Here is a 16,484-nt window from a genome sequence, read left to right on the forward strand (position 1 = left end):
ATTGCTTTTTGTAACCATCTATTCACCTTTATATGTGTACTGTCATTTAAACTTTCTCTGATTGATGGTTAGAACCATTCATGTATAATTTCAGGTTCCTGTTCTTCATCTTCGGCTATGAGTATCTGTTGATTCACCTTCTGGATCTCCGAGAGAAATTCTACATTTTTCCAACGCCATTGCATCACCCATGATCTTACATCCATGTGCATTTGGGGGCTGATGAGTAATTCGTCGTGGAGTGCTACATTATATTTTGTACCCTTGTATGAGGTACCAAATATCGGTTTGATCTGTGTAGTTTCATCATCGTATTTAAAACCTGTATGATTTATTAAAAGATAAAAGATAAAATAAAGGATAATTAGATAAAGTCCTGGATTGTTTCCTTTTCCTTTAGAAGTTCGTTCCATATGTCTCATTTCACATCCATTTATTGCTTTTGTATATTTGACTTTCAATTTATGATCGTTCTTAAAACTCCTTTCTAGTTGTAATAATTTCTTTGATGCTCCATCTCCTGTATTTCCTTCAGGTGATTTTGGATCTACCTGTACGATATCTCGCCCTTTTTCATTACTGGTATGTGTTTCCTTGTATATGTTTTCACCATCTCCTTCGTCTTTAGTGTACGTTCTTGTTATATCTGTATCTACTTCCCTCGTGTCATCTGCCTTGAATTCTTTATGTATTACAGGTACTAGTTTTTGTGAAGTTTCTTCATGTATATTTCCGAATACAATCCAGCCGAGGCTTGTATACTGAGCACACGGGGAGCCTGGAGGACCTTTCAGAACATCAGCCTTCAATATTTGACCGTAAACTTCAACTCCTAACAACATGTCGATTCGCCCTGGTTTGCTAAAGCTCGCATCAGCTAGGGTGATTCCTTGTAAATGTGACCAGGTATTGACTGTACTTGTAATAGGTTGTGATGGCAATTGGGTAGTTAATCGCGTCGGCATTATGTAGGCATTTATGCTAAGCTTGAATTCTTCCTCACATTTAGATAAGAGCTCGACTCGTGTCATGTGATTAACTGTTGTTTGTGTATTACCCACCCCTATGATCGTACCCTTTGCTTGTTTTCTTTTTATTTTCAATAGTTTTGCTGCTCTCTCGGTGATAAAATTGACTTGGGAACCCTGATCCACCAAAGCTCGCAATATTGTACTACGACCCTCATCGTCTTTTACTATGACTAAAGCGGTTGGTAGTAGCGATGTTGACTGTCCAGAAGCAAAATGTGTAGATATTGCAATATCTGATTCTTCTGTTTTTTCTGATTTTAGTTTTATTTCTTCTTCTATTTGACTGTGATGCGATTCCACATTTTCTGGCACTCCGTCGCTAGTGTGCAATAATGTGTGATGTCGGCGATGGCATATTTTACAGGATGTCGGCACCCTACATCTTATCACTGAATGTCCCATCGTCATGCAATTGTAGCAGAGTCTATTGTTCTTAATAAATTCACATCGTTCTGATGGTTGTAATTTACGAAATTCTTTACAGTGACATAGATTGTGATCAGCTTCACACATATAGCAAGTTTTCGTTGATGAAGCAGAATCGCTATCTTCTGAAGTAGTCGCATAGAATGACTTCGCCTTAAGAACAGTCTTCTCCTTAATAGCTGTAGGATTTACCATCTCCAATGATCGGAATTTCGTCTCCAGGAATGTCCTTAGCTCAGCCCAGGTAGGTAATCTATTCGCATCTTCTCTGAACGAATACTCTTCCCAATCCTTGTGAGTGTCCATATCTAATTTTTGAACCACTAAATAAATAATAATTTGATCCCATGAGTCAGTAGGTACATCTTGATTTTTAAGACTGTTCAGACACCGCGTGGTTGTATCCAATAAGTTTTTTAGGTGGCTAGCGGACGGTGAAGCGATTTTCTTCAAATTAATTAATTTATGCAACAAAGAGTTTACGATTAATCTTTTGTTTCCATATCTATGGTTCAATATGTTCCAAGCCTGTTCGTAATTTGATTCCAATACATAAACATGTTTAAGGAGTTCAGCAGGTTCGTCGGTGACACTTGTCTTCAGGTAGTGTAATTTTTCAACTTTACTTAATGATGAATTGTGAACTAGTGATCTAAATAGATCTCTAAACGTAGGCCAGTCTTCATAAGATCCGTTGAACTTAGGTATTTCTATACGAGGTAATTTTACCATAGATTCATGGTTTATAATACTTGCCGTTGGTTGCGATTGCTGTGTCGGCGATGAAAGCATATCCTTTAAATCTCCTACGATGCAAGTATATAAATCTTCGACGACAAAGAAATCTTCGTTGAGGAAATACGGGATTTCGTTCCTTTTTTGCTTCGGCGTACATTTTACCAGATCTTGATGAGTTGTCTTAAAACTTTGCCAGTATCCCTCAATACTTTGCAGACGCGCCTCTATATATCCTTGCGTTAATCTCTGCTTAGAACATTTCTTTAAGTTGGTTTGTGCCTTTTGTAATAAGTTATGTGTATCTTCCAATGCATTTACCAACTGCTGTTGTTCGTTACTAAGCGTTACACTCATTGTATTTCACAACAAACACACGTTCACTGCGATTATCTTCTAAAACAGAATAACTTTGTATAACCACGTATAAATTCGCAAAGTAATGAATGATAGATTACGTTAGGTAAGTAATTATCCACGCGTCGAACAGGTATCTATTTTTAACTTCGTCACTCGCTCATTTAATCCGGTTCGATTTCAACCATATGGTGGTTGCAATAAGGTTCACTTGAGTTGGCCTTCAGGAGAAAGAAAACACGTCTACTTTAGTTCATTGTTTATTGGCCACTGACTTACTATTTTACATGCACGAATAATAAATGCAATTTTGAACCGAACAAGCAGTAAAGTTGTCTCAGCGGTAAACACAAATCAATCAAATTCGTCAGAATTTACATAAGTATGGTTTCGGCGATTATACTTTCGACTTCAATTTAAAAAAAGAAAGATGTAAGATAATCAGTAAGTCTAAAAACGACTTCCCATCCACCCCGCCTCGAGGTTAAGCCGTGCATAATAATCAGCGGCAGCATTGGTTCCATTCATACGTATACCATTCACACTAACATGAATGGAACTTGACTTGAGCGTGTCCGATGTTTGAAAGCCACTTAAATGCAGATTTATATTGAATTCTATTGTCGTAAATGCTCCTTCAATACCATATTGTTGTTAATCCATACTGTCTGTCTGTATGTCTGCTAGCCTTTCACGGCCCAAATTTGGTACAGAGATTGCTTGCATCCCGGGGAAAGACGTAGGCTACTTTTATCCCGGGAAATCAAAGAGTTCCCACGGGATTTTCAAAAACCTAAATCCACACGAACGAAGTCGAAGAACGAAGAAGATAATATATTATTTCAATCATCATCATCAACATCACCGCATTGCCGGCTCACTACTAAGCACTGGGTCTTCTCTCAGAATGAGAAAGGTTTGGCCATTGTCTACCGCGCTGCCCAAGTGCCATTATTTCAATATCTATAAGGAAATCTAGCAGTCTCAACCACGAAGCACTAACCACGTGAGTACAGCCGTGAGCACGTGAGCATCTACTTACATTTATATTATTTCGATCGCTTTCCATAAGAAAGTTAAAAGGTCACATTGCCAATTTGAAAAGCCCAATCACAACGAAAATCTTGTTCAACGTTAGATTTCTCAAGTTATTATCAGAATAATTCCTTCCAGAATAATGTGCCTATCCCGTATTCCTTTCTTCACCGACCAAGTAATTTCTTATTATGTATGGCACAAATCTACTACTAGAATACTATATTACCTACTGCTACATAATATTTTATTAATATGTAATTGTTTTAGACTATCTTTCTATTCTTGATACCTTCATACCTTTCATTTGACATCCCACTCGATACAATAACATGCTTTGGGGTGGACTGTCGGAAAACTATCTATTTCTTAGAGAGTGCCTATTTCATAAAAGGAATCTACTGTAAAAAGAGTGCTTTGATAGATCAGTCAGTCAGTACTCAGGACAAGTCTTTTTATAAGTACTTAAGAATAGATAGATAGAATATGCAGATTAAACATTCACAGTAGGTACACCAAATGTTTTATTGATCAAAATATTGTTTTATTACCGTAGTAAAACAACGCTTCCAAAGCCCATAAAAATGTTTCGGGTTAATTTACTAACTGAACTTTGCAGCTCTACATTGGTCAGGCGTCTGACAACTTTTTATGTGTCTGTTTAATTATATTTTACATCGGAAACTTTCTCCATTACACATACCTACCTACTCACAGTAAATCTACTTACTGAATTTTTTTTGCTTAATTTCTTTTATAAAATATGGCTATTTTATTTAAAAAATCTTACCTTTAATGAGCAAAAGCTAGTTCATCCATACTAATATTATAAATGCGAAAGTGTTTCTGTTTGCTAGCCTTTCACGGTCCGACAGTTTAACCGATTTTGATGAAATTTGGTACAGAGTTAGCTTACATCTCGGAAAATTAAAGAGTTTCCACGGGATTTTTAAAAACCTCAATCTACGCGGATGAAGTCGCGGGCATCATCTAGTAAAATAACATGATTAATTTAAAATATATATAAAAAAAAATTGTTCTAACATTATATCCGGAGTGGGAGTTTATATCTAGAGAGATTCTGAGAAGAGACCCGTGCTCAGTAGTGAGCCAGCGATGGGTTGATCATTATGATGATGATGATATCCGGAGTAACATAATTATTATAAACTTTATATACTAATGTTTAATTTCACTGCAGTTACGAATATTTACGAAATAATATATAATATCATACCTGTAATCTTAATAATACTTGTAACCATAATAAACAAGGTATAGGCATTCCCGAATCATCAAAACTTTACAGTGAAAGAAACTTTTATAGGTAAACCGTAACCTTACTATTTACTAAGATATGTGTAGCCATTTTATTAAGTATAAGTACAAAAAAGTTTATTAGAACTTCATTTCAGCACTTCATTTTAAAATATTTGTATATTGCAATGCTGAAGCTGAATGACATAATGCAAAAGTGCAATCACGAAGGCACACTTGTGGTGTACCAACTACCAAGTGCCGACGCAATCAACTTTAAAACAACAATAAGAACTCACACAATTCCTACTGCGGAAGCGAGCATTGCTAATTATTTTCTTCAGGGGCCGTAAACAATTTTCGGGATAACTTATTTGGTAAATAGGGAGAGTTGACAGTGATTAATACCTTAGCCATGGCATGAATGTCCAAGGGTATATAGTCGCGAAAGGCGACGCGCCGTCGTCGTCGCGACATGGCGTCCGACCGGCCAACCGGCGTCTCGTCAACTGAGTGTGAGTACGGACTTTGCCATCGCTAGTCGCTACCCGCTACATATTATGACGCGAACTTTGGCGCACCCTTATTTCCCGCGCACATTTCATACCACTTCAGAGTTGAATAGGTAGCGAATAAAAATTGTACAATTCGCACTATGGCCGTTTTGATTTTCCCATTTCCTGCAATGGTGCTACGGAAACCATTACCGGATACGACTTGAATATTAGATTTTGATCATGGGAAATTGTTGTACATGGCATTATTTCTAATTTAACTCGATGTATAATTGCAACTATAGTCGAGTGCTAGAAAAAGTTTTATCCTAACTTATTTCTCATTTTCATGACTAAGACGGAGTGTATAATATAAAGTATTCGGGTAGACAGACTTTCACCCAGACGAGCGTTAACAGTTAATTATGAGCATTAGGTATGAAGGTACCTATTTGACGAGTTCGCCAGTCAGTAGTAGTCTAGTTGTTAGACAACACAACGAAAAATCTATACTTTTATGAGCACCTAAAAACAAAATACCTACTTAGATTTTGTAAGCTTAGGTAAGTATAACGATAATCAATAGACTGAAATCAGTAAGTACCCTTATTATAAATGCGAAAGTGTGTTTGTTTGTTGGTTTGTCCTTCAACCACGTCGCAACGGTGCAACGGATTGGCGTGATATTGTGTTTTGCATGGGTATAGGTAAAGTGACATAGGCTACTTTTTATCCTGGAAAATCAAAGAGTTCCCACGGGATTTGCAAAAAACCTAATTCCACGCGAACGAAGTCGCGGGCGTCAGCTAGTAACTAAAAAATTTATAATTAAGTAGATAAGGCTAGCTTTGAGTTTTATTGTAATATTTAAAAAAAAACTTATAGCTCAGTAAAGAAAGCCCTTTAATGTAAAAATTCTAAACTATAATTAGGTCACAGCAAAGAAATAACATTTATACAGAGCTGTTGCAATAAAGCCTTGAACTAATAACTAGTATAATAGAGTCTGTAAAGTTGTGCTAAATTTGGCCTTAAATATCTTTGAGGCAAGAGTGAATAGGCACATTCAATCATAAGTTCATAGCCTATGTGAAAACTTTGTATTAGTTAAGTTTGTCAAATAGTCTAGCTGGCGAACGCAACTTTCGTGTTTACGACCATGGTCTACGAGTATACCTATTGCCTAGGTATATCTTTGCTACGCAACATCAAACTGAAATCAAGAAGGATTAAGACTTTCCATATAAAACCCGAGCTAAAGTGAAAAAATTATTCACAAAAGCTTTGCACCTATCAATCTCAGCATCCTCAGGCTAAACGGGCTCGACTTGAGCATTTGAAGTATCGCCTCATAAAACGTTCGGCTTTGTTTAACGTGGCAAATAACGAACTAAATTGGGTATTTGACTCAAAAATAAATTATTTCTCAGTGATTATTAAATAGAGGGTCTTCCAAAATACGTAAAATTCACGCCCTTTGTTGGTTTTAAGTGTAATAACCATTTTAAATTATCGATTAAACTAAAAAAAGCACGTCAAATGATTGTGATGTCACACATCGGTATTTCATAGAATCTCGCATACTAAGCGCGCGTTTTGACGTTTGATAAAAAGTTACTGATTTGACTAGCTGTCAAATACCATTTTGGACTTTTGGAGCAACAAAATTTGCCTCATGGCTGATTGAAGTGAGTGAGAGGTCGAGGCAATCGCCTCCGATGGTCGATGGATACAAAGCTAAAACGTTACCAGTCGAAAATCAAACTCGATGTTCGCATACGACTTAGCGTAAAAAGTTTGGAGCTGCAATTAAATCACAGATATAATATATAACTATGACTATGAAATCATCATAGTGTAATAAAATATTCAATTACTTATAGTATAGCATAACACGACCTTTCTTCATTCATTTTCCGATAAAAGCGGTTGGTAAGCCCGCATCATCTTAATGATATTAACGTTTACGTCGCGAAATACGACTCGGTGTTCTTTGACTATTAAAAGTTTGAATACTACCAGGACGTAAAGTTTGTAAGTAACTAACTTTGCTTACAGCAATCCCTGGAGCTAAAAGGCAATTATATACCACTGTAGTCTGTAGGTAGCTACAGAAGTAATGGAAAAAATTACAGCTAGAACGTAGTGCTTAGAGGTCATTTCCTACCATGTTAATTAACAATTTTTTTTCGATCTACAACTCAAATAATGCTTGCTATTTCACCAAGCCAGATGGAGAGATGACTATGATTCTAACCAAAAAAAATTGCGAACGAAATCACGCGAAGAAACAGCAATTTAGGAAAGTTTTCTTACAATAAAACTATAACAAGGTATAAATACTTGTATGCAAAACAAAATTTGGTAAATTATTTTGAAGTGTAGTAGTTACAGTGTAGTGTCAAAAAGCACACGCCTAGATAATACGTTTTACTTTTGGACGTAAAGTAATCACCCAATCTACGTTTGTACCTACTAGATATGGAAATATTATGACCGGCTTGCGCAGCCTTAATGAGAAGCATACATAAAGTATACTTATCAGCATTATTATTCTAAGATACTGGTAATGAGTGTGTACTTATAAAAAACTGTCTTTTTATAAAATTATTCGTTACCGAAATAGAAATTGAGTTAAGAATAAAAGGCGTGGGGGCTAAGTTCATTGACTCCGACCGAAGGTTTGAAAATAAGGGATGATAAAATTTTCGAGTAAGGTAAGAAGTTTTATTTTATTTTGGTAAATATTTCAAACATAGGAAAACTTTGTTAAACAGGCAACGGCCAGTGCAGTTCCAAAGCATTTCTGGTGCAGATAAAAAATAATATCATTGCAAATCCCTCTTAGGCAGATTAGAAAATAAATGGGCGACTAGGGCGGTTTAAACAGACATGTCCTTGAAGGCTCGTTAACCCTTAAATGAGGGAGTAACCCCGCTTTTCTTAATGGTAGGATCAAGGCTTGTGGTAAGGATTTAGTTACCCTTTGAATACCCTTCTTTGAATCGTTGATTTACGAATTGTATTGATTTTCTCGTAATACTACCATACAGTAATTCCGATTCTTTGTTTTGGTATTTACCTTAGGTATTCTCCCCGTTAGGTTGCGAACCATACTCAAAAAATGTATTGTAGGTACCTACTCTGTTTCATGTAGTAAGAACTCTGCTTCATAATCTATAACACTATAATAAGCTAAAATATTATATTTCTATTAGACGACGAATTAATACTCTAAGAAGAGAAAAACTAGGGCTTCATCGAAATTCATAAAAAATGAGCTCCTCAATTCTGGTCTAATTTAAACTTCAAATGTGAATTCATACAATAACTTTAAAAAAAAATAACTTATCTAAAAAAACTACGCAAAACGCAATCAAGTATAAAAAATCAAATTTTAATAAAAAAAATATATATTTACCCTCTCTGTAATCTCTCTGTGTGATAGATATCTTTATTTCTTTTGATAAAAGTTGACAATCTTATACTCTCCATACCCGGATGGTTTACTGGGAAAATGGTAGAATGAAGATCTTCAGAATTGTTTTTAAAGTCAGTTAAACAATATTCTGCTACTTACACCTTTGCAGGGTTTTCACAAAAGATATAAATTGTTTGACCTTTGTAATTTTTTTTTAAACATGTCCTCAACGTGTAAGTTTAAAGAGGGACGAGAAACATCAAATAAATCTACCCTGACCAAATCTCTGAGCTTAATTGAGCCTATATGAGCCTCAAAAACAATTTTTGAGAAGGCCTTTGATACCATTTACTTATTAGGTACACACGCGTCTTCAAAACGATGTTGAAGAATAAAGGATGAATTGAGCTCTTATCCAGATATAAGACACGTCCCGTTATAGAGCTCTAGCAGGCGTGGAATAAAGCTTTGTATATGCTGAATTGGATACGTGTTTTTTACTCTAATATTTTGCGTGTGGCTCCGATACCCGTCAAGTTATTGTCGATAGGTACCTATAGCATATCAGTCAGATGAATCAGTCTTCTTTAGGTACCTATAGCATATTCTATTCCATAGCAACAGGTAATAGGATTCACAAAAATACTTTCCATAAATAAATGTATTAAATTAAATGAGTGTATAATAAATTATCTTATTTTTCCCAAAAGCCTAAGAATGCAGCTGTAGATCTATAGCTGTATCGCGGATGTTAATGGGTCGATATACCTATTTACCCAACTTTATGCCCGGTGAAACAACACAGACCAATACCTATCTATTGACAATTTTATAACACATACCTACTAGGAATATACAATTTGTACAGTTCAGTAATTTGGATATAAAAGTGTCATAGGAATATTAAAAAAAAATTGATACTATGCCAAAACCCAAAACAGTGGGATGAAACCGCAGAAAGCTGGAACTGGAATTTAAACGAATCATATCTAAGGCATGACCAAATTGGATCAAAAACGTATACTTACTTCTATTTAATTTAGCTCGGCTATGTTATAAAGGATAACAAAGGATAATCTGCGGTTATGAATATTAATTCTGAAAAGAGAAATAATATTATGTACATAATGAAACTAACTGATGACTATATATTTTATTAAAGCAATCTTTCAATAATAGAAAGTTTATCTGAAAGCATAATAACTTATGTATTGTTATATACCTAAATATTATGTATTTTCTTGCAACTTCGTAGATAAACCGCTTCACGATAAGACGTAAACACGTAAACTTATAAGAGGAATTAGCATCAAGTGCTCCCGAGCGCGCTGCATACAATCGCAGTTTGATTATTGTGAGATTATTAACTAATTAAACTCACTGAAAATTTGTAGACACGTTTTAGAAACTAATATATGGTTATTGTTCGGTTATGTAAAGTGCTTGGTTTGCCTTTCCTTAAAATACAGAGTTTTATGGTTACATGGGTTGCAAGATTTGTATGTAAATCTTTGAGCCCGTTAAACTTTAAAACTAAATATTTATTAGAGAAATCTAGCAAATAAATTATGTAGACGTGTTTATAGAACGCGGCTACAAAATTTTATTATATTGAGTCGTTAAATTATATTATTATTCAAATAAGAATCAGAATACGTTTAAATTTAAATGGTGCTACGCGCTACGAGAAGGTACACTTCTCTTACAATTGTAGCTGCTCGGAGTTTGTTATGCTGTTTGCTACGAAGCAATGTGGCTAATTCTGTTGTACTTACATAATTTCTTAAGTTTACTAAAAGCCTAGGGATAGCCTAGGGATAGCCCTAGCCTTTTAGTAAGCTCAACATTTTATTGCTTACTTAAAGAAAACTCAATTAAGCTTAAAGCTAGCGCGGCTTATATTCGATATTGCGAACCTGAATCAGTTTCAGTATGATTAAAAATAAAATCGAGACAAGTTTACAGAATAAATATTTTCAAGATTGAAAGATACTTGATTGTTAGCATAAATAATGTACGAGTAAGTAATGAACGTAAAAATATAGATTAAATGGTTGAAGCCTTGCGCACATAGTTTATTACTAAATATGTATTTAGGTCATCATTTAAATGGAATAAAAACATACTTTTGCTATATGTTAAAAGAAATAAATCGGAAATATAAAAGTTTTAATAGTTTTTACACAAAAAAAGTTTATTGGGCTCGTCCGGGATTTGAACCCGGGACCTCTCGCACCCGAAGCGAGAATCATACCCCTAGACCAACGAGCCGTTGTAGTAGCTGCTGAATATACGTGTAAGAATTTGTACCTACAGATTCGCTGACAATGCATTTTCATCGTATTCGTAATGTATTACGTAATGTAAAAAGATAAGTAAGAAAGAATATGCTGTGTTTGTGGAAAATGGAAATAATTGAAGTAATTTTTGTAATGAACGTATTGTTGTTCGTTCCAGATGTATTATATAAAATTTAGGAAGTAGGTACTTAGGTAAGTATACCTTAGTAATAAATTATTGAAAGATATGTTGTTCATCTATTCTATTCTAAGTAGTAGCAGAAAAAGGGGAAAGAAGTAATCGAGATTGGCCGCTATTGCCCATTCTGGATGTTGTTCAACAGTGCGCCAATGTATGAGTAATATTTGTTAGCTAAATTTTGCCAGATTTACCCTTTTCAGTCTCTATGCAAATGGAAATAACGGCCATTATAATAAGTATAGTGTAGTACTACATCTTGCCGTTGTAGACTCATGCAAAGAAAGGTGAAATACAGAAAATTTGTTGTAGAGACGAAATGCCACTCGACTTTAGTTTCAGTACTTAGTAATATTAGGTATAGATTTATGAGAAAATGTTCGTGTGCGAATAGCCCCAATTACTGTAAATGGATGTAAAAAAATATGCAAGAGCCGCCTTTGGCGGAACGTTTGCAATGCAATCCTGCTTTCATTTACTTACGTAAGAGCTTTTCTAATTTGAGCGTCAAGCGTATCAAGACTCTAAGGAAAATGTGGTGATGTCATAAAGTTTGCAAGTGACACCCAGGAGATTAGACACAAGGCATAGAGAAGTGAACGTGACAAGGAATGTTAAAGCCCTTCTCAGAACAATACGCGGGTTAACGTGTTCGCAGCAGCACGATAGGACGTCATACTGATTGCGTCAGCGGCTCTTGAGGTGTTGGTAGACTTCCGTGAGTCGCAGCCAAAGCGACAGACGTGCGCGACGGACGCGCCGTGGCTGGCGAGACAGTACTAAACACTATGAAAAAGAATGTAAGGTGCTGCTTCCGAGCCACGTGCGTCACACGCTGCCATACATTTATATATATGGTCCCATCAGAAGCGACGCGTACGTCGTGCAAGTCTTGACCTTCGGCCCCGACCTATGGAAGTCTACCTTTAGAAATTGTACGACAATACTGTTTGAAGCCATGCTATTGCCGCGTCACTGCCGTTACATGTTGTGTGACACTGCTTGATACAGTCCCTTGTATTACAATTCCTACGGAATATAGCAGCGATGTGTTACTGCTGTCATGCTTTCAATGAGATAGCCTCTACCAGATGGGCTGGAGCGGGCCGCATTGCAATCCAAAAATCCGCCTGCTGCATGTTATATGAAACTGCGTCCACTAGAAGCGAATCCAGTGAACGGAGTAACGCAATAGCACGCAAAAAAATGGTCGGCGCACCGTTGCGTTGCGGCCTGACCCATCCCTAGTGGACGACTTCTGTGATAATATGACGTCTTTTCTTGCTGCTGCTGTCACACGTCACTATCGCACGCTTTGCATCTGAAGACAGGCCAAGATCTATCTATAGAGCGTACTTTAGCTTTGCTCAGACAGAAGAGTTAAAACGAAGCAGATTCATGCCTCCACCTAAATCTACCTCGTTTTAATTATCTAGAGTCTGAGAAAAATCAAAGTGCGCTCTATAGACTTCAGCCTAAGTGTAGAAGGTAACTCTGGCAAAATCACCTCGGGCGGGGGCTCCAACTCGTCATCCGGCGGTGGCGGCTCCCCGGCGCGCCAAGGCCGGCCGCTCCTGCCCCATACAATACTGTCATACACCTTACATCTATGTTTCTACTACTAACTAAATTGTCGAGGTACATTGTGATACTACAGAAAGCGATCAGAGTCATCCATTTTATATATATGAAGACGTAGAAATCTAAGTAGGCCTGCCGTAGAGCTCCGGTACGCAAGCCTTTGAAGGCGGTACGATTGCTCCTTTATTAAATTTATTATACTTATACACTACGCTGGAGAGCGTAATGTTGTGAGTTTTGTGACACACCACGATATAATAGTCTGTTCGCACCTTTACAATTAATTACAATCTTATAAAATACGTACAACTATAGGTATCAATGGGTACAAAACCACGGTAATATTATCATCATTACCGTGACAAAGCCAAAGATTCGTTACCGCGATTCAGCGTTTTAATTTACTCATTACTTTTTTCTTGATTAGGTACTTTATTTTTTACTGCAAAACATTTGATTGAAATTTAAGTTTGAAACTCTTGTACCTACATAATTTCTAAACTCAAACTTGAGCAGTGAAACAGTAATAGTGATCGTATTGTGAAATTTTATCGCCGATTGGATAACGAATTTACGGGCAGTTAATACAAAAGAACTCTTACGGATGCAGAATAACCTTGTAAAACCTCCAGTGACAATAAACGCGAACCTTTACGTTGCTATAAAACAATCTATTCGCATGTTGAATGTAAGTAGAAGAACTGGCCTACAGCCAATAAGCGTCTTACACGAGAAGTAAGCCAGCCCGTTTTAAATAAAGACAGTATTTTTATTCAAAAAGTGCGGATAAGAGGAAATGTTTGTCGAGGACTTATCCCACTTTCTCGGGCACTTAGTTCCTACTTATTCCAATCTTAAATCACAATCAAGTGTGTTCACAAGGTCCTCTATTCCTAAGCTTAAGTGCAACTCAAACAACTGTGAGGAAATCGAGTTATATGTCGTTTAACATTGCTGTTTTTCCCAAGTCATCAACTTAGCGGAAGATCGATCGTCTATAGATACAATGTTCAGTCTATATAGTCCCAAATCACTCATAAAATCGATTGCTTTGCTGATAGAATTTCGATTTTACATTTAGCACCAATATTATCTGTACTATCGACTCAAACCTTATATACTATCGTTAGTATACGAATTTTCTAGCTTTAAAATATGGAAACTAATCGATAGTATTGCATAAAATACCACCATCGATAACACCATCTCGAATTTCGGATCGATCGTATGGATAGTTTTAGTGCTAAGTATAATCAGTAATCACTTATTAGCACCAGATTGTGAATCGATTTTCGAGTAATGTGAGGTGAACACAACCGATTAATCGATAGTCCATTTGCCTGGGATACTTTTGTCTCGAACTGAAATATTCTGTTTTCAGTCACCTGAAAGCTTGGTCGTGGGGCGGAAGACCCAAGCCGGAGTCTTCGGAAGGCGAGCGGTGGTCGACCACGAGAGGCACTTCTGCCGGCACCTCCTACAACAACAATCTCTACCTCATCCTTTTTATATAGAGTATTTCATTTTACTCTAAGCATTTTTTTTCACTTTGCATTCATAGATTGTTGCCTTAATGCGTATACACATTGCATTATCCTAAAAGCCTATCATCAGTGCATTGCGAATTCATTATACCTATCCCTTTACAATTGTGATCAACGTTAATTTTAATGTTGATCGCAGCATTAAAATTAGTTAATACCTATTATCATTCATTCATTAATTAATAATATCTAATGAATGATAATAATTAACATATAATTTACGCTTATAGTAATTAAAATCATCCTTATTCTAAAAAAAGAAGAAGATTAGAAAAATAAAATCTGAAAATTGTGTTAGCAGGCTGCTGATTCCCAAAAATTTAAGCCAATATGGCGATGCCCGAATTAAAATTAGATACACGTGTTTAAGTACTTTGACAACACGGGATACATTTTGAATATATTCATGTGATAGTAGACAATAGAATAGTTATAAGTACCTATCGTAAAATAAATACCATTTCATTTTGTGTTAGCAGAAGTTTACCTTGCCAAATAGATAGACATCTTCTGTATGAAGATTGAATTTTTAGATACGAACTCCTTTTTCTTGACCTAATAAATGTACCTAATGGTAATGTGATTATACTTACTAATAAAATAACATCAATAAAATTCTACACAGTACACACTCGATCCAAACGATCTATCGTCGATTCACTAAAGCATTGCATCAACGCTCAGATAACATCAAATATGCTTCATAAGCAACATAACTGAAACATCTAACATAATTAATGCTGAAACAATAAACCAGTAACACGATACGATGCAATAACATTGTTTTCATTGATTTCTTTATACCTACTATACTTAATCATCAAAATATTCTGCTTTTCTTGATGCCATTTCTGCAAAAGCGTATGAACTACTTACGCTATTTTATATTAAAATCACGAATTGCAATAGTAGATTTATTTCTAACAACCAATACTTACTCATAAAGTACCTATTCCTATCGTTTTAAACACAACAAATATGGAATAAAGCTACGATGCTTACTACCTAAGTCTGCACTACAAAATTTCACTACGCGATTTTTCCCGCAGGATTCTGTAACATTATGGAAATTCTATGAAGCCGTTGGGCCCTGTTTTTTGAGCAAATGCGTGGGGCTTCATACAATTTTCGTAATCTCAGAGTTCGGCGGGAAAAATCATGCGGAGAAATTTGGCGATGCGGGCTAAGCTTGAATTCGGCGATATCGATCGATCGATCGATCCCCACTGACGATAATGTATGCTTTTTGACACATTAATTATTTCAGAACTGACATGAGATCGAAAAGTACCTAATGGTGTGACCGCGACCTAAATTTTACGACTAAGTAATTATTTGTATTGAAAATTGTAACTAGAAATCTAGATATATGTTAATAATGAATATAATGTGCAAGTGGGCATTGCATCGTATCGCGTCACGACATCGACATGCAACACCGGAACACAAACAACCAATCAACGTGCAGCACTCACCGGGTCGTGGAGCTCGTGCATGGTGGTGGAAGGCAGCATATTGTGTCGCTCGCCGCGCTACAACAAGGCAAAGCCAATAACTGTGTGTGCTTGAAGCCGGTACGTACAGTACCTGGCAGGAAATATTGTACATCCACCTTTAGAAAGAGCTAGCGGTTGTCGTTGAGACCGACAAAACATCGGTCACATAAGTATGAGTAACAGAGACAAAAACCTCTTTCTACATGTCGATGTACAATATTTCCTGCAAGCTACTGTTAATATTGTAAGGCATGAGCCACATGAACTGCTTCTGCTAAGTGCTGTCGTCATTCTCAAGGTAAAACAAGCTTAGTTCGCTAGAATCCGCCAAAACAGACAAATCTCTATGATTTGTCCAAAATAATTAATCGGTGTTAATATGGAGTTTAAGATCAGGCCTATAATTAAACCTTTATCGCGTAAAGAAATAAACCATTTTCTGAGAATCTAATAACAATATTAGATTTCCCATTTTCTGCTCCAAGGGGTAAGACGTTTTCCGAGTGGGTGATGTTAAAAAAATATGAGAGGAATTTTACGCGTTGCGGCTCTTGCGTTAAAGTGTGTTGATTTTGCTACGTGCTAGACTTATCACAATAGCCAGGTGCTGAATGTGGGAAAATAAAAGG

At 36.3% G+C, this 16,484-nt stretch overlaps 1 protein-coding gene and 1 non-coding gene across 7 annotated transcripts in view; both read right to left on the reverse strand.

The window, feature by feature from the left end:
- LOC117983340 (whirlin-like) overlaps window positions 1-16,484 on the reverse strand; it is a 131,611-nt gene that overhangs the window by 56,760 nt on the left and 58,367 nt on the right. For 4 of the 6 annotated variants that reach the window (XM_069499011.1, XM_069499010.1, XM_069499031.1 and 1 more), the window contains exons 12-14: window positions 15,835-15,891; window positions 14,201-14,292; window positions 12,742-12,808 (exon numbers count right to left, since the gene is read on the reverse strand). In XM_069499011.1, coding sequence (XP_069355112.1) covers window positions 12,742-12,808; window positions 14,201-14,292; window positions 15,835-15,891 — 216 coding nt within the window. The remainder of the gene's footprint in view (window positions 1-12,741; window positions 12,809-14,200; window positions 14,293-15,834; window positions 15,892-16,484) is intronic. The other 2 variants (XM_069499021.1, XM_069499025.1) reach the window with 2 other exon arrangements.
- Window positions 10,956-11,027, reverse strand: TRNAP-CGG (transfer RNA proline (anticodon CGG)). The gene has a single exon. It is a non-coding gene; the product is annotated as a tRNA-Pro (tRNA).

This window comes from Maniola hyperantus, chromosome 1 (genome assembly GCF_902806685.2).
Source record: "Maniola hyperantus chromosome 1, iAphHyp1.2, whole genome shotgun sequence".
NCBI lineage: Eukaryota > Metazoa > Arthropoda > Insecta > Lepidoptera > Nymphalidae > Maniola > Maniola hyperantus.